The 18152-nt window shown below is 40.0% G+C and overlaps 3 protein-coding genes and 1 long non-coding RNA gene across 5 annotated transcripts in view; 3 read left to right on the top strand and 1 right to left on the bottom strand.

Moving 5' to 3' along the window:
* LOC118426674 overlaps positions 1-1580 on the top strand; it is a 7465-nt gene extending 5885 nt beyond the window's left edge. The window contains exons 8-9 of the mRNA XM_035836194.1: positions 19-61; positions 932-1580. Of these exons, the coding sequence (XP_035692087.1) occupies positions 19-61; positions 932-1080 (192 nt within the window). The 3' untranslated portion in view covers positions 1081-1580. The remainder of the gene's footprint in view (positions 1-18; positions 62-931) is intronic.
* A 1462-nt stretch (positions 1581-3042) lies between these two features.
* On the top strand, positions 3043-6726 carry LOC118425433. 2 transcript variants are annotated; one of them, XM_035834242.1, is made up of 3 exons: positions 3043-3391; positions 5534-5608; positions 6207-6726. In XM_035834242.1, the coding sequence occupies exons 1-3, from the start codon at positions 3295-3297 to the stop codon at positions 6428-6430; spliced, it is 396 nt and encodes a 131-aa protein (XP_035690135.1). In that variant the 5' UTR covers positions 3043-3294; the 3' UTR covers positions 6431-6726. The 2 variants fall into 2 exon arrangements, with proteins under 2 accessions (XP_035690135.1, XP_035690136.1); XM_035834243.1 differs by lacking the exon at positions 3043-3391 and adding an exon at positions 4618-4899.
* A 3054-nt stretch (positions 6727-9780) lies between these two features.
* Positions 9781-12530, top strand: LOC118426734. Its single transcript, XM_035836286.1, has 4 exons — positions 9781-10031; positions 10619-10699; positions 10962-11036; positions 11686-12530. Exons 1-4 carry the CDS (start codon positions 9968-9970, stop codon positions 12000-12002), a joined length of 537 nt encoding a protein of 178 aa, XP_035692179.1. The 5' UTR covers positions 9781-9967; the 3' UTR covers positions 12003-12530.
* A 3865-nt stretch (positions 12531-16395) lies between these two features.
* Positions 16396-17659, bottom strand: LOC118426080. Its single transcript, XR_004832366.1, has 2 exons — positions 17425-17659; positions 16396-17192 (listed from the first exon to the last, which is right to left on the bottom strand). It is a non-coding gene; the product is annotated as an uncharacterized LOC118426080 (long non-coding RNA).
* Positions 17660-18152: the final 493 nt, after the last annotated feature.

Genomic DNA, 18152 nt, shown 5'->3' with positions numbered 1-18152 from the left:
AGGGGAGCAGATGAAGAGGTTGAGCCTGATCATGAGGAGGATACCCGAGGGGACAAATTGGGTATGTTTTAAAACTTATAATGGCTGGTATGGAACAGTTTTATTCGTGTGCTAGTCTAGAGACGAAGATGGGAAATTAGACTTATTGTACAGATTTGTCTAATAGCATTGAATTTGGCACAAATGTAGCTGAACATATTCTATACAAATTTGGATGTGAGGCATCTGAATCCGTTGTTGTGCATCCTTTGACGGGAAGGGCAAACATGTTGACATCAATGCCAATGGTTGCCATAAAAATCTATATGCTGGAAAAGCCTTCTACGAAGATGATAAATCTGCATTTTTTGACAGTACCGTGCCACTATTAAGAAGCTATGAGTCTCAGATTGAAGCAATTTTTCAAATTAGAACTCGATGGTCTACTTTTTATTATCCGGCAATTTTGTACGTAATTATGTGAAAGTTCAATTGCTCTCCAGTTTCAAAACAAGTCACTGGATTTTCGACTGAAATTCTAGTGCTTCTAATTTTTCTTAGATATGATCGGTCTATTGTGACACAGAAAGCTGTCATTTTATACACAAGGATTTATCTCAATGGACCTGAAGTGCAAATTCAAATACATCATGACATGTGACAATCCCTGCATGGCAGATATAGGAAAATATATCAAGAAGGTTTAGACATTCGAAATTCCTCAAATGATTGTAAAAGCCAACAATGATTGTAAGAAACTTATTCCATACTACAACTCCTGTATTAGTTAGATATGCCTTAAAGTTAAGCTATATAACTGTAGCTATGTAGAAGCCATACTTTGTACCTCGTACAATTGTATCAAAAACTAAAGATATTATGATGATGATCTAATCGTTATGTGATAGAATATGTCATCCATGTCACTGATCAGCTTGGGTTATCATTTCAGACTTCATTGACAAGGGCAAGACCGATGATGATGACTTAGTCCTGGCAGTAGAGCAGTTCGTGCGGGACACTGCTAAAAACATGGAGGCTCTGGCTGACAGGCTGGACCGCTACGAAAAGCAGCAGAAAATACAGGAATGGAAGCCATAACGGATGCTAAGTTCAAAACATCCTCTTCACATGATCATGAAATCTTTGAATCCTGAAAAAATAAGAGTAGAGTGTACGCACCTTCATATGTAAGGAAACGTATTATAGTAGCACAGAATGGCTATTTAGGTAGGTTAGGTACTCACTTGATATAACTGCGGAATTCGAGAATAGATAGTTCATAGCAATAATTATAAGTTGCAGTTACATTTTGGGAATCTCATGTCGGTAGGTTTCAAAACGGATGTGGTGTTAGTGAAAGGGTACTATTTTCACGTTTGATGATTTTGATCATGATTTAACGTTACAAGAAAATTCGAAAAGGATCATCGCATTGACGTAGTAATCTAAGCTTGAACGTTTAGTAATTAACAACGTAGCTTATAGAAATGTTACATTTAGACAGATCATAATGATTAAGTTTAGTGGATTTCAAGCCAAAGTACTGGAAATTAGTAAAGAGAAGTGTTTGGTAAATAAAATGGATCATCTTAATGGTCTTTTTGCTACGTTTCTCTCTCTTTTATGTAAAACTTATCACCAGTACAATGGCCAAGGCAGTAAGGTGTTCACCTTTTATTCGGGAATTGAAACTCCAGGAGGGCAATACCGTTCAAAAATATTAATGTTACACATTTCTTTCTATGATTAGTATCATGACCTTACATCATTATGAGAAATCAAAGAGTATGGGAGTTGAACACACACCACTCAGTAGCGAACTATATAGCTAGTTACTACTGTGTGGCCCGTGGGCTATAAATGCGGAGATGGGCACTGCTCCTAGCTACACGACAAAAACGTGGGAAGCATTTTGATATTTTCAAAAGTAATATAAAAATTCTCTAGATCTTGAACTTATTGAACCATTTATCCCAGAGACCATGTCAACTGGACAGTTGACACAACCAACACAGACAAAGGTTTAAGCAGGGGAAACGTATTCTCACATTAACGGGGAGACAACTTGCAGAGGTGGTATCACCTGTTTTGTCTCCCCACCATTTTTTTATGGGAAGTACAATAAATAAAATAACGCTACTCAGGTACTATGTTGAAGTTATATACTAGAATCTGTCAACATTATCACTATTTAGATGCCCGTAGATACCATAACGACAGAGAAATTAACCGGAATGCCGTCAGAATGAAAGTTCTTTTCTATTCCTGTGAATTCGCAGATTGTTCTAGAAATTATATAATAACTAACTGCATTCCAGATATTCTTTTGGCCACATTTCGGTTCTCCATCGAATGATATAAGAATGTTTCGAATAATGTTGGAATGCCGTAGAATGCGGTCATACAGCAGTTAGAATAGTTAAAATAAACTTATAATACACTTTGAATGCCATTCGATATTTGTTCACTTCGAATGCACCTCGACAGTTTTTAACATAAACTTTCGCAGTTTCGGGCCAGCCAAATGAACGGGCTTGAGGGTGGACTGAAACTGACAGAAGTCATTCTGGACAAGAACGTTCGCGTCAGGAATGTCTCTGAAACGAAGCGTATCTGTTTCGGTAAGCTTCTAAAATCCTACTTCATACCCTCACCTACCCTCGGGCATAAGCTCCTTGCACACCTGAATGCTCCTGGTGTAAACAGCAATTTTATTGGTCAGAATTAATAGTCTTGTCAGTACACATTACACTAAAGATCTGTCAAAGGCGTGCCCCAATTACTTAGTTCTGTGTGGAACATAGATTAGCAAATAGTATGTCTTTGTAAATAAGAGTTTGAAAAATGGGCATGGTTGCACTTACTTTATATATGAGAAGGCTTTGCCATGTGTTATTTGCCCGTATTTAGAATGCGGTTGTGTCAAGTTACCTAGACGAATACACATAGCGACAATTAACTGAACTGCAGCCCAACCTGTTCCAGAATAATCATTTGGCGGCTCGATTCTAAACGTTTCTGCTTGATTTGCTGTTCACGTGAAGACCGCGTGAACAGCGTGGGTTTTGCGGAGTTACAGCAACTTTGCTTATTTGCTGGCACGAAAGGTCTTGCCGCGTCAGTGGATAGGGCTGTTTTCCAAACTCTAAAAACGCCTGAAGCGTAGATCTTACCTTATCTCCGTGTCGTATCTGTACCTGCGACCTGGCTTCTGCCCACAATACATGTACACAACGACAAGACCGAGGCAGCTGCTATCAAAAGAGGTGTCTTTCTTCTCCTAACAATTATTTTGGCGCGAAATCTTCCGCAATGTGTGTCAAGGTTGATCCGAAAATGAGAGTTGTGCTGATGTTTCTGTGCCTCGTGTTGGGAGCGTGCCGTGTACAGGCCAGGCCTAAACGATCGGGTAGGTATAAACTCATTTGCACACAGCCTTACCTCAGTAAATTAGTTTACTACTTAAAAGCTAGATATCACAAGCTATTTGATTTGTACAATCTCTATTTTCAGAATGTTATCATGATTTCAACCACAGTATTGTACATGGGGATTTCATAAGTGAAATCATTGAGTTCTGTGACTGAATTTGTCCAAATTATGCCGTTTAGTTTCACCGAAGACTTTATACAATGTACTGGTACGTTGTGACATACGTTGATTGATTTCTTTCGCCACTGTAACAAACACTAACCGGAGGTGTTTTCTTACATAATTGCGTGGTCACTGCTGTAGAGCGCCATGCACTAGCACATAGCAGGGATAGCTGTGGCGTTGTTTAATGTAAATAGTCATACACACTGTTCAAGGTCTCATTGTACAACTTTCAACTGATTTCTAATTCTCTGACTGTGTCACAACTTTAAGTTAGTGCTGTGTTTTTTTGCTACATCATGTAGCAAGCGGATGTGAAACAGTAGCAGTATTATCTTGGGGGAACTTTCAGTATGGTGAACAAGATTGAAGAAGCTGTTCTTGTTGGAACAATGCCATAACGTATGGAACATATGCTTGACGGCTTCTATCTGTTTTGCCTTCTGTCCCTGTCAAGGGTTGTACTGATACCAAGCAAGACGACATTCATAATTATGCACACACTGATATCATTTATATATTACTCGAGCAACTTTATAGATTTTGAAAACGGCCCGACGTTTCGTAATTGAGTGAACGAGAATATGGAGCTTAATGGATATCTACTACCTAAAATTCTGAATTCATGAGGTAAAGATATAGTTTAAAATCGTTCAATTCAGAGTCGTGGTTAAAGATATAGTGATCTTTAGATTCTGGTTCAGTCACTGACAAAAGATAAAGTTACGTATGCTGTATGAAACATCTGGCCGTTTGCTAGTACTAATATATCCAGTTGATTGAGTAACTGATCATCTTACGTAGCTATCACTAGTACCAAGATGTTTTACCTTCATCGACGTAATTCTCATTATTATGCTTAATTAACTAGTCGGGAAAACGTTATTTGAAAAAGTGCAAAAAATATAAGATGCACCTACAGTATACTTCACTATTTACATAATTCTTGTGAGCAGTTTTATGTTTCACCATGTGGACTGTTACTAGAACTAAGGCCTCAGATTTTCACCACGAGGCATTGGTGACTGGTTTCTGACGCTCTGAGAGACCAAAGATCAGCATAGCTTACCTGTCGCCCACGTGAATCATAGCGGAAAGTAATTCCCGTGCGATGACTTGCTGCAGGAGTGTTCGCCAAGTAGGTTTAGAGTAAAACAGGAAACCGTGGTTAGCTCTGGCACTCTTTCAGAATATGTTCAACGTTTCGTAAAGTCGTACTCCCAGTGCTAGTGGTAAAAAACAATCTTCTAGTACTGCTGAACAATTTGATTTCGTAACGCTTTAACCATTAAGCACATTGAGGCAGGTAGGCAGGGCATTGAGGTAACCGTTTGATAATCAAATCTCTATTTGTTATGGAGTTAGCGGAAGGTAGAAGCTTAAGAAGCTTGAAGCTAGAAGCTTGTCCCCCCAACTACCTGGAGGTCAAGGGACTAGGTAGGTAGGTAGGTAGAAGCTTAAGACGAGTCAGGATATCAAGTTTATTTGTTTTTTTGTTCTCCTGACGTCCTTGGCTACTTGTACTACCAAACGGTTTAGATCCCTGTTGCGTTATAAAGTTGAAACGGCGCCAATTGCAAATACCTTACCAAACTTTACGCATTACATTTCAACTTGTTGCAAAATAGTTGGCTACTGCTTCTTAATAACTACATTATAAAGTTGAAAAGACACCAGTACCAAATCAACCTTGGACATAACAGTTCAACTTATTGCTAAATGTAATTTTACTTCCTTAATGTGTTAACATGAAAATGGTATGTCTCTGATTGCTGGGGTTGTGGGAAATGTGGCCTATCACACAACATGGTTCGATATTTCTGCCTACTACAATTGGTTTTATCTGTTTTTACTTCATTCCCGTATCTTAACTGTATTTTCTCTAAGATATTGTGGATGTCTAATAAAAAGAAAAGAAAAAATGTCCAACTTGTGAAATTTCTCATTCCTTCCCTAGCGTGCAAGGCTATCCTGGCCGAAGTTAACGATGGCCACTGGAAAGACATGCCGAAAGACATCATCAACGAGTGCCGTGAGTATAACACTACATGCCCTAGCCTAAGGGACTTGTGCTGTGGGTTTTCCCATTATATGGACTTCGAATGCAGCATCTTTTAATAATGCGTGTTCCTCTTTCAGGAAAGTGTTGGACTTTTTCGTTGCAAGCAAACTATGTTCTTTGATATTCTCACTATACAAGAATACAAAATAGTGAAAACAAATACTGTACATTTATTCTCATAGATAACACGTGAGGAGAATTTGTCGTAAACAATTTTAGAGCAGGCTATTCAAGATGCTTGTCTCTAAGCAGATGTTTTTTTAATGCCCCGTGATTTTATGAACATATCATAATTTTTGCTCGAAGGTTCAAGAAAACCTGCATGCCAATATAAGACGCCCACTATATAAGGCCGTACAATATGTTACATTTCAAGCAGATGTTCGCATCGTTTCTTATGACCCCGTTTTCTATACGAACAAATTTCGAACACCTGCTTGAAATTTGAGATACCTGAAAACCAATTGGACATTGAACATATACAGGGTTGTGTACCAAAGAAGAGTATGTTGAATCGAAATGATAAAACTATTTACGAAGGTAATTGATAGAACATCCACATTTCTAGGTCTAGCTCTACAGAGCACCAGGCATCACGGCACCCTGGGAGACGAGGGGGCTCTGGAGTATGCAAATGAGCTTGGTCCTGACGCGGAGGACATGGATTACGTGAAGACCACCCGGAAGTTTATCCGCACCCTGATCAAGGCACTATCCGGGCTGTCAATCAACCTGAAGCACATGAAGGCCACCCAGCGGCAGGCTGACCACGGCAAGACCTGGAAGCCCTAAGGCGCGGTCACATAGTTGGTGCGATCGTCCTACGATCGCTAACTTGGGGCATTTGTTTAGGACAGCCATGCATGTGTCCTACAATGTTCAGCTGTCTTGTTGCACAACGCTCTCTTGGATCCTTGTGGGTGGTTGGCTCTGTCACTGCCTGCTTAAAAATTCTATTATCAAAATCGTACGACGATCGCACGACCTATAAGTGACTGCGCCCTTAAACCAGTTTCATGTCATAATGAAAGCTCATCTGTTTTGGTAGCCTCTACCAGGCTCCACAGGTCGCTGGAACATAGTAGAAATTTGCCAAATAAGACAGAAAACACGTCAGAGGAGTTAGATGGCCGAGGAGTACAGTTTGTAACCAACGGTCGACCTTTGACGTATTTTCTGTCTTATTTGGCAAATTTTTACTATTTTTTTCCCCAGCAACCCGTGGAGCCTGGTAGAGGCTACTATTTGGTAGTAATCATAGTACAGTGCTTAACGTTCTTCCAGTTCAAAGGTATACACTGATCAAATTTTCAACGACCACTGTTGCCTTCTTCAGGATCAATACACTTCAGAACGTAGACTCGCTAGCATATACAGACACTTGATCTTAACAACACGTTATCGTTCAGATACGTGACGTCAGCAATTGGTAATACGCGTGCCCGAAAGTTGATCAGATCACGTGTTTGTATCTCTCGTGAGTTGAATGAAGTTTTATGTAAGGCTACATGAAGTAAATCCAATGGATGACATCCACTGCACATTCCAAACTGTAATGCGAGAGTACGAGAAAATAGGGTGAAAAAAAATGTGTAGTTGAATCTGTTTCAGAATCGAGACTGTCATCGTTGTAACAAGAACCAATACGACGGCATCACAGTCTTTTATTTCTGTATTCAAGAAATGCAGAATGCGACACTAGCTTTGCATAATTGCAAACTGCATTCAAGGCTTCCACCCAAGTGTCTTTTTACAACTATTTGTTACATTGGGAAGGGGAACGAACTTTCTTGGGTTTTTCGAAATCAGATGAAAACAATACCCGTGCGGATGTCATCCATGCTTTATACTTGCTGTGGCCTTATGTCTCTTTTCACATGCATCATCATCATCACCATCATCATATTTTCTTTAGTGTCATTTTTGTCGTTGGATCTTACGATGGACTAAGACAGAAGTCTTTTTTTCCGGTAGAGAGGGATTCTAAAGCTGGTTAGCTGCATTTGGATATTCACATGTAAGATGTGCAAATGCTAATACTGCTCCAGCTTAAAACTTTTGATGATGTCAACGTTTGTAAACGCTTATCTCCAAGCAGATCCTACAATGGCATAAGATATCACCAAACTGGCCAAGGAGTGTAGTCAGCCAAAAGGTGTCCATTTGCCCGGGAGCGAAACACACTCCTAAGCCGGCTTCACTCCTCTGACAGATTTTGATACTATCTTATGCTACTGTAGGATCTGCTTGGAAATTATGTAAACGCAAGGGCTTTAAGAAAATACAGTGACATCATGCTTCCAGTCTTAGACTATCTTTCATCATTCTTTTGGCAGTTATTTTTTAACAATCGGGTAAAAGTATAGTCGGTATTATGTAACACATAACAACTTCGTGATACAGAACCGTCTAAGGTTCATATATTATTGACAGTTTTGCTTGACTAGTCGTTGGACGTCAAAGACGCTCCCAGCCATTATCATATTTTCCTTTATATTTTCTACACAAATGAGTTAGTAACAGAAAGAAAAGATTTCATACTTCTATTCTATTACGGGATATCATTTGCTTTTACTTTGTGTACCAAATGGAAAAGAATCCTCTTTCTATCAATGCAATTATATTTACTAAGCAATGCTAGATTTTGGTAACTTACAAGTTTAACAATGCAATTATGTCTAAGGTAGAGCCGTAAGGTGTTAGACTGAGTTACACATTTTATGTTTAACTTATGTATGGGTATTATTTCGAGGCTGGTTTCCTCTAATTGACAATGCAAGTTCACTGTCACTTGATTCAATTAAACGGAATGGATAAACATTTTAAAAAATGTGGTGAGGTATATTTTCTGTCTGTTTAGTTGCTGCTAACGTTAAGAAAAGTCTGGAAATCCGGTGAACTGTTGGAAATCGGCTGCTCAAATACCGCTGTGAAGTCATGCATCAACAATGCTGTACTGCACAAAACACGTTTAAAAATTGGCCTACAGTTGTGTAAACACGTGCATGCATGTACAAAGGACAGTCGAAGGTCATCCATTGGCCTAACTAGCTTTGTGCAAGTCCTGTGCAACTTGGGGATCTATTTTTACCTTTGCCGAGAAGGTTATGTTTTGGGTAGCGTTCGTATGTATGTGTGTATGTATGTATCTATGTTTGTAGAAGACCAGGATAACTCAAGAACGCCTGAATGGATTGTATTGATATTCGGTATCCCGAGCGGGCCCCCGAGCGGCTTGTTAAGGTACTGCAGCGGAACTTCCAGGCTTGAATTTTTCGAGTTCTGAACATGTTGCGGCTATGATTTTTGAGTAGTAAACAGCTCTTGATGCCGAGAGTAAGTTGTATAGGTTTGGGCCCTTAGCGGCTTGTTTTGGAACTGCAGGGCAGGTTTCGTGTGAGACTTTGAAAGGGATCAACTCAAGAAGGGTTTGATGGATTCATAATTTTCATTTTTTTCATAATTGTCATAATTTTGGGTATGTTCTTAAGATGTTATTCCTTGTCGTTTCTCGGTTAGAAGATAGGGTGATGCCTAATAGACTAAAAAGTATAAATCAAAGGGAAGGGAGAGGTGAATCGGTATATGACTTTTCCACACAGGTAGTTTTTTTTTCTAACAGTAAAGAGAGGCTTTTAGCGATTTGCCCCTGTACCGCAGCCAAAACACAGGAGCATCACCTGTAACATAGTCTCTTTGTGTCTTTACGCTCCAACAGATACAACAGTTGTTGCCCCCCTCTTAACTCAAGGTTCTTCCTTTTGTCAATTATGATCTTACCGATAGATAATGATTTTACTTCAGTTGAAAATTTTTAGGTTTCTCTTGAATGGACTTGCCTAGGATTTCACCAAATTTGTAGATTTGTTGTTTTTCTGTAGGTCCTAAATTCCCCTCGGGACTTGGTCATACTTGTCTCCATTAAAAACCTGTCCAACGGGTTACCTACATTCAATACATACTGGTAGTTCAGCTCGTTGCAATTCATGTACGATCTGGAAGGTGGCGCATAGCTGCTTCGACTGTTGTTGTTTTTAAACCTTTTAAAACCATGCAAGCACAAACCGGCACCTAAAAAAATCACTTAACGCAGCAACGAGAGTAATGCTTAAAACGCTCATTTGAATAATTGTTGCATACGTAAGCATGTATGCCCATAAATGGTGTGATACGTTTTAGCCATTAGTTACAAAGGTCATAGCACGTCATACTTAGAGCAACGAAAGCAGAAAAACTGGTTCAGATTTTCAGCACAGCCGAAGCAAAGGTGTTTTGACACAGGAGAAACTGTTCCAGACTTAAAGACACGCTAACCTGAAGGGGACAGAAATGGCGACCCGTTGGATGTGGGTCTGTGTGGTGTCATTGACACTGATTGAACTTGGATCTTCAGGTAAGCTGCATTGATTACATATTGGAAGATGTAGGCTGGCTTATACATGTTGTTTGCCACGTAGCAAAGTTCTGGGCCATAAGGAATACACACAAGGTATGTAGACGAAACTAAGCTACTATAGTGGTACACCAAAACATTTTCACGTACCAGCATTAACAAATATTGGCCTTTGCTCAAATCAAATAAAGGAGACTACAGATATGAAATATGATAATTGTATGCTAGAATATAAACAAGCTGTAGTGTAAAAAAAGGTATGTGGACGAAACTAAGCTCCTTTAGCGTCGTTGGCATTGGTACACCAAAACATTTTCACGTACATGTAACGTTACTAGCATTAACCAATACTGGCCTTTGATCAAATCAAATAAAGGAGACTACAAATATGAAATATCATGATTGTATAGTAGAATATCAACAAACTGCAATGTAGAACACAATGCAATAATAACCATTTCTTTTACACGCCAACAAGCAGTTACTCAAGCAACTGGATCTGATTTTGGATGCTTAAGTAACTGCCTTTTGGTGTATCTTTAATATTACCTGGATGTCTAACCTTTATCGATGCATTTCTTTTACAGACCCAATGTTCACGTTCGTCCAGGACAGACTTTCAAAGAAGGAACAGGAATCAGTCATCAATCTGTTCAAGAAGCATTGGAGTAAGTTGCCTTTGACGAATGACTTTAAAAGGGGGAAACGCTATGAATATTGCTTGTCTGAGAGAATTGTTGACAAGGGCTTACATAGTTCTTCTGTTTTGTTGTGATGTTCCATTACGTTGCACAGGATCAGAAACGGCTCATATTCATCTTTGTGTTAATAACATGTCAAGCTGTATAAGAAATATAAGTATATAGTATAGCATGGTATCTATCTATCTATAGTATAAATGTAACATATTTAATGTGACACCTGTTACAGAGCCTGGGGTGCCAGACACTGCGTTTGAAGAGTATCTAACAAGAATTGTCTACTTACCGTCCGTTTTGAAGGATGGTATGTATGCTGACTCGGTTTTGATTAAACGTTTTTATCAATCTTATACTAGCAAACTTAAATCCAGTGATATATAAATCATGTATAAAGGACTTTGACATATAGCAGAGGCAGGTGTAATAGTAATAGCAGATCAGTGGCAGCAGCAGTAGTAGTACAATGTAGTAGCAACAGCAGTAGTATTAGTAGTAGTATTGGTAGTAGTAGTAGTAGTAGAAGTAGTAGTGGTAGTAGTAGTAGTATAGTAGAAATAGTAGTAGTAGTAGTAGTAGTAGTAGTAGTAGTAGTAGTAGTAGTAGTAGTAGTAGTATAGTAGAAGTAGTAGTAGTAGTAGTAGTATAGTAGAAGTAGTAGTAGTAGTAGTAGTAGTAGTAGTATTGGTAGCAGTAGTAGTAGTAGTGGCGATAGCAGTTACGTAGTACCACAGTTGTGCCCCATGTAGTATTTTTATTTATAGTACATTGTTAGATAAACTTGTTGACAGAGTTCAGCCCAGTGTTTAAAAAGAAAAATAAAGGGATTTAGTAAGTGAAGTTTAAGTCAGAGGATTCAGAAAATACAGTGATGAAGCTAATGAATACACAGACACTTATAACATCTATAGATTGATAGTGTTAAATGATATGATGGCAATACATTCTCTTTGCAGAGCTTCCCAGTCGCATTGTGGACCTTCTTCGCTCCCTGGATAACGTGGAGAGGCTGGAGCTAGTGAGGGAGGTACGCGAGCTGATGGACTATAAGGAAGAACACCAGGAAGACACAAAAATTGGGCGTGGGCTAAAGGCAGAGAAAGAAGAAATTATGACAAAGAAGGCAAAGAACAAGGTCAAGAAGAAGGATACTGATGAGGAACATTCTAGCGTGGGAGGGGGGTTAAAGGAAGAGGAAGACAAAATTAAGAAGGAGCAGCAACTATTGGCTTCCCTTAAGGCAAGAAAGAAGCAAAAGAAGCAAGAAGGATAAATGTTTATATCTAAAATATAATTTCTGTTAGTTCATTACAACATGTTTTGCAAAGATAAGTTAAGCCATGTTTTTTGCCGTCTAGTGCAACATCTATGATTTGCTGTAAGCAGCTCAAAGTAGTTAAGGTTTTACCATGTGATGCTTAGTAGTACAATGAAGTACTTAAAGTCAGGCTACAGAGAAAATAATAAAGTATAATGGCCCACTCAACCCAGTTACCCAACCCAATTTAAATAGGGAGTAGTCATCTCAAGCTCATTTTGACCTTTACACATATACGAGAAGAAATGTACGCGACGGTAATTGTTTCACACATGGCGAACATCGGTTAATGAATTGTAACAATTGGTTGCCGTACATGGCAAAGGTCTCCAACATTGTGTTGTAATTAAATGTAAGAATCATTTTCGTTGTTTTTGTCTGGTTAGTCCGTTTAGAATTTGACAAAATGTTCAAACTAGACCATAACGCCTGTTTCAGACATCACATTTTCATCATCAGTTGTTGCTATTTCAAAGTGTTAGGAACGCTTTTGCATGAAATTTGAAATAAGATTTTACATAAAATGTTGGCTCATCATTGTGTTTTGCATAGAAACTAACAGTTGTAATTTAACTCAGTTGAAAAGATAAGACAATATGGCGACAGAGATGACAGTCCTGTAAATCCGCTCTCCGTGTTTCTGCTTCAAGGTCGCCTTTGTTTCTCACTCCTGAGGTTTGTTTGCTTGCGCTCAACACCTCACCTTTTATGTCGCCACGTAAAAACATAAAGAGGAAGCGTAAACAGGATTGTAGCTCTACCTTTGATGACTCCTTCACCTGGGAGAAGGTGGGGAGGGGGGCTATCAAGATGGCGGATCAGGTGACCTTGAACAGCATCTCCACCCATTGACCTCCTTTCCTGAGCCCGGGGGTTCTGCGGAGTGCTGGCGATCGGGCTAAGTTCGGCATCGATATGGTGCCCGTTTGACTCCCTTTGGCCGGCTATACTCCTTGGCCAACTTTGATACTATCTTATGGCACCGTAGGATCTGCTTGGAGATCAATTATTTACCACGGTCATGGAACGTCACAATAGCAGCGAAAGCAGAAAAACTGGTTCAAATTTACAGCACGGCCAAAGTAAAGGTATTTTGACACAGGAGAATCTGTTCCAATCTTAAAGACACGCTAAACGCCCAAAATGGTGACTCGTTGGGTGTGCGTCTTTCTGGTGACCCTAATGCTGATTGAACTCAGATTTGCAGGTGAGCTCAACTGATTATCCATAGATATTGGAAGATGCAGGCTGGCTTATAAATGTTGTTTGCCACGTAGCAAAGTGATTTCCGAATCATTAACTTTAATGTACCGTGCCAAAATGAATACCCACAAAGTATGTGAACGAAACTACAGGTAAGTGCAAATATGTGCTGTCTACGTCCCAAAACGTGGGCAATCTTATGCAATCCGTAAGTGGTAAGTACCGCCAACGTACAAACTCGTAGGGGATCCGATGGATTTTGGAGCCATCGGGCTGCGGATTCGCCCCCGTACGTGCCAGTACGGACGACACGCCTGCCCTGAACGTTTTCAGAAATACGTGGCGGACGTGGCCTCCCAAAAACTTACGGACGAACTGCACGTACGGCGGGTTGTACGCCTAGCTTAAGCTAGTACACTGGTGTCTATATAATGAGTACACCAAGACAGTTATTTCATATTGTGTTGTCTCGCGTTTCATTATTGTTTAAGGTTGACAATGACGCGTATTTATGGTAAACCAATTCCAAGACGCTCGCCTTTGCTCAATTCTGTCAAAATAAAAGAGACTGGAAAATACATAATATTTTACGCCACAGAGCAGCTACTCAAGCAACCAATGAATACACAGACACGTAGAACGCTTATAGCTTGATAGCTTAAACACTGTAATTTGATGTCGATACGTAGTTTTTTTTGGGGGGGGGGGGGGCTTTCTTATTGCTGATCCCACTGCAGACCTTCCCCTTCGCGTCGTCGACCTTCTTCGCGTCTTGGACAACGTTGAGAGGCTGGAGCTAGTGAGGGAGGTACGCGAGGTGATGGACGAACAGGAATAAAATCAAGAAGGAGCAGCCACTATTGGCCTCCCTTAAAGCAAGAAAGAAATAAAGAAGTAAGGGGATAAGGGGGTTACATCTAAATTACAATTTCATGGGTTTCAGTATGTTTTGCAATTTGAAAGCAAAGTTAAGCCTTGTGATAGGTGCTTTCGACCGTCAAGTGAAACGTCTATTATTTGCTGTAAGCAGCTCCAAGTCAGACTAAAGAGAAAGTAAGAAAAAGTCTGTTGGCCCACCCATCCCAATATATAAAGGGTGCACTCAAGCTCATTTTGACCTTTACATTTACGAATTAAGAATTGTACGCAACAGTAATTGTTTGACACATGGTGAAAATACTAGTAATTCAGGCAATTCGATAAATGAATTGTGATGATTGTGTACATTTGTTGTCGTATATTGTGTTGTAAATAATGGAAGGATCATTTTTTGTTGTTTGTTATCTGGTTACTCCCTTTAAAATTTGACAATCTTCAAACTCAAGAAATGTAGGTCATCTTCTAAGACTTTTAATCATCAGATTTTCCATCATCATTTTGTTGCGCTTTTAAGATCATCAGTAGTGCCTTTGCATGAAACTTAAAATAAAAATTTAAATTTAAATGTTGACTCTTCATTGTCTGTTGCAGACAGTTTTACTCAGCTATCAACTTTACGACCATGCTTAATGACCCGTGTCCATGAAAACAGCTTTACGACCATGCTTAATGACCCGTATCCATGAAAACAACTCTCACCTTTTGACTCTTTGGGTCACCCAAATCACGACATCATCTCATTTTACGACAGACTCCTGTGAACCTTAGATCCAAGTGTCATACTGAACTTTGATTTTACCTAAACCTTCCTGATTAAAAACTTCACAATATAAAAAAGAGTGACATAGAATTGGTGTATTCTCTTGAACAAAGTTTTTCAGTAAACGCTTCGACGACTATCTGTCGCCTTTATCAGTACAAAATGAAACAAATATTATCGGTGCTATATGAAGTAGACAGGTGTACTGATGAAGGCGACAGATGGTCGTCGAAACGTTTACTGAAGAACTTAAGGAAGGTTGTGCAACGAAGAAGACTTTTTTCAATTGATCTACCAACCTGATGAAACTATTTACAGGTGCTAAGATGTCTTTTCCCCACGGCATATTTCAGCATGACCTGAATTCCGCCAGCCATTCACAATAGACCAATTGTGAAACAGCGCACAGAACCCGCCAGTTTGGTCCACATAGCATTTCAAATTATGGCGATTCAACAGGTGTTTGCGTTGGGTGTCTGTGTGGCGCAACGGCTGGAGCGTTGGAATCAGAACCAGTAGGTCCTGAGTTCGATACTCGCCATGCCCCTGCCCCCATGACGGTGGAGTGACGCCCACCGAGCCTTACGGCTAATCTGTCTAAAAGATGCCCAAAACACCTACGGATTTGATGCTGCTAATGTGACAACATTTGCACTCTTGCGCACTAAGACCCGTGGATATCTATCTATCTTGCGTTGTTACTCGGACTGCCGGCTATGGTTACAGGAATTGTCATGCTTGTCACTGGTTCTTTGTTAACCACTGAACCAGCACTAGTGTGTTCCAATATCAATTCTGTCAAACCTGTTTAGTGTTTGTCTCATGAAACGGTGTACGTTTAGGTTAAGTCAGAGAGAGGTTGTCATGTTTAAAAACAAGCTTCGGTCGTGTAAATAGGTTAGGATTCATCATAGTAGCTAATGTTTCTGTAAATGAAAACATGGATAAACGACCAGTGCAATGTCAGACAACTAGATCAGATGTAAAGTTATGATGCAGATGGTAATAAATCTGTTTTTGAAGGTCATACAAAGGACTTCACGATGTGTTAATGATAGCTTGGTGACGTGCTGTGTACGGATTCATGTAAAGTGGCAACGCGTTACACATTCCATTGTGGCGAAACACAGCGATGTGATGTCCGGAAATCTATGGACACAGTCGTATACACATCTGTTCAGAACTAAGAAAGTCTCCATATACTAAAGTACAATGCCCCAATATACAATCATTATGCCCTTTGTGTAACCAACATGACAGGGCCAGAAGCTTAATTACCAAGCGCATGCGCCCCCCCCCCCCCCCCAAAAAAAAGACCCGCAAAAAGTTACTGGATCCGAGGTTCCACTTTCAATCTGAAGGAGAAAGCACAGGATTTTTTTCTGTGTCATGAGTTCGCCTCGATTTAGTCTGTGTAACACAAACTCCGCTGTCCAGGGCTGTAACTGGCCCCTCCCCGGCGGATGTGTGGTGGGCTGCTATAAGCGAGATTTAATCAGGCTAGCCTTGAGTGTGAACTACTTTATTCACAACCCGTGAAACCACGAGACAGAGTCTGCATCAAAGCTAACTTTAATAGATTAATAACATTCGTCAACTAGGTAACAGTAAGGTTACAGGAAATGATAATATTGTCCAGACAGCAATACATCTCGAATAAAACATTTCTCCGTGACAGTTAGCGGCTTGGTAAGCATTTCAAACATCAATACAACACTGTACTTCCTTCCAATGGTCATGTTTATATTCTCAGAGTGGGCATAATCTAGCGTTGAACGATGAATGAATTACTTTCTGACGTATGACGTTTGTAGTTTGTAGTGCTATATGGTGATAAGGGGGGGGGGGTACAAAATAGCAAAAAAGTATCCAAACAACAGAATAAGAACATGATGAACGACCTATATTCCACTTCCAGACTTGAAAAGGAGACCTATGTGTGGAAATGGATGGACTACTAAACTCGCATTATAACGACAATTAAAATGTATGACGTCAGTGACGATAGATTCCATGCAATTAAAGCACATAGAGGATTTGTCCTTTTGTCTTTGTGTTGTCCAGCCAAGCGCGAGATGACCCCGGGTGTACGCTGATTTGTAGGTGGGCCATTTCTTCAGTAGTCCCCTGGGGGTGGACCGGATCCGTAAAGTCGTATTCATCGCTCCTTCGATATGCACTGATTATTTTGGGCGAGAAGGGCGTTGTCTACAGAAGACGTCGTGGTTTTCTCAACCATACTCATTCTCGTAACATTTTATCGTAAGCGAGTATCAGGGATTGGGTGGATAGCGGTCATGAAGCTAAAAGCAGATAAAAGAAAAGCATAAGACTGTAAATGGCAAGAATGGCTGTTTGAAATTGGTCTTTTTACAGTAGACACATACATGTATATTGTGATCATTTCTTAGTAATTTGTTACATGTTTTAACAACCATGCAGGTCTTAAATACGTTCACAATCAATAACCTTATTCTTGTTGGCACCTACTGTAAAATAAGAAAGCAACAAAACGTATACGATACGTATACTAACCGTAAACATTTCCGTCCTTTGCCTCACAACAAGGATCCGGTAATAAGCATTACTACTCCAATGAGAGTGGCCAAAGCTAAAACCATTGCACATGGGTTGGGACTCGATACTTCTGAGCTGGTAACTCTTCGCACGAACGCAGAGATCTGGCTTGCCATGTCTACAGACGAGGAGTGATGTTGAAGGAATGAAAACACACGTATGTACATGTGCCGGGACAATCAGCTTAACTTATACAACCTGTAGTCTAGACCACGCCCACTTCAAGTCAGTGACGTTATAATGACTGGCAACCAAAGCCTTCCTGACCACTTAAATGTAGATTTTATGGTAAAGGTGGGGTTCGATCGGGTCAATCCTTTTCTTTTCACGCAAGCATCAATCTTTGGTGTTCCCTGCGGATCAAATCAGCATGGCCTAAATATCTATTAAAAAAATTTGGAGCGAGGCAAACTCTAACCCTAATGCACGTATGACCTGTTTGCACGTATAACCCGTACTATTGCACGTTTATATGCGTGTGACCCTATTCCCCGTGACCCATATATGTATATTTGGTAATAACATCACATAATCGCAAATTCTGAAACCCAAATTTCGAAATCAGCGACAACAACAACAACAAGGCTTACCACGAAAATCTTCGACGTTTCTCTTACATGGCCTAGCCTCCATAGCAGGCTCTCTATGGCCTTTTTTGGCACTTTTGCTGGCCATTTCTTTTTGTC

Source organism: Branchiostoma floridae, chromosome 11, assembly GCF_000003815.2.
Source record: "Branchiostoma floridae strain S238N-H82 chromosome 11, Bfl_VNyyK, whole genome shotgun sequence".
NCBI classification, from domain to species: Eukaryota; Metazoa; Chordata; class Leptocardii; order Amphioxiformes; family Branchiostomatidae; genus Branchiostoma; species Branchiostoma floridae.
The sequence above is the reverse complement of the archived record's forward strand: the minus strand, read 5'-3'. Positions and strand labels throughout refer to the sequence as shown.

Excerpts from the sequence above, each read along its gene's own strand:
- LOC118425433 (XM_035834242.1), top strand. The coding sequence starts at position 3,295 with ATGTGTGTCAAGGTTGATCCGAAAATGAGAGTTGTGCTGATGTTTCTG. Across the intron at positions 3,392-5,533 it reads GGCCAGGCCTAAACGATCGG|CGTGCAAGGCTATCCTGGCC; the intron begins GTAGGTATAAAC and ends TTCCTTCCCTAG. Across the intron at positions 5,609-6,206 it reads AGACATCATCAACGAGTGCC|GTCTAGCTCTACAGAGCACC; the intron begins GTGAGTATAACA and ends CCACATTTCTAG.
- LOC118426734 (XM_035836286.1), top strand. The coding sequence starts at position 9,968 with ATGGCGACCCGTTGGATGTGGGTCTGTGTGGTGTCATTGACACTGATT. Across the intron at positions 10,032-10,618 it reads GATTGAACTTGGATCTTCAG|ACCCAATGTTCACGTTCGTC; the intron begins GTAAGCTGCATT and ends TTTCTTTTACAG. Across the intron at positions 10,700-10,961 it reads TCTGTTCAAGAAGCATTGGA|AGCCTGGGGTGCCAGACACT; the intron begins GTAAGTTGCCTT and ends CACCTGTTACAG.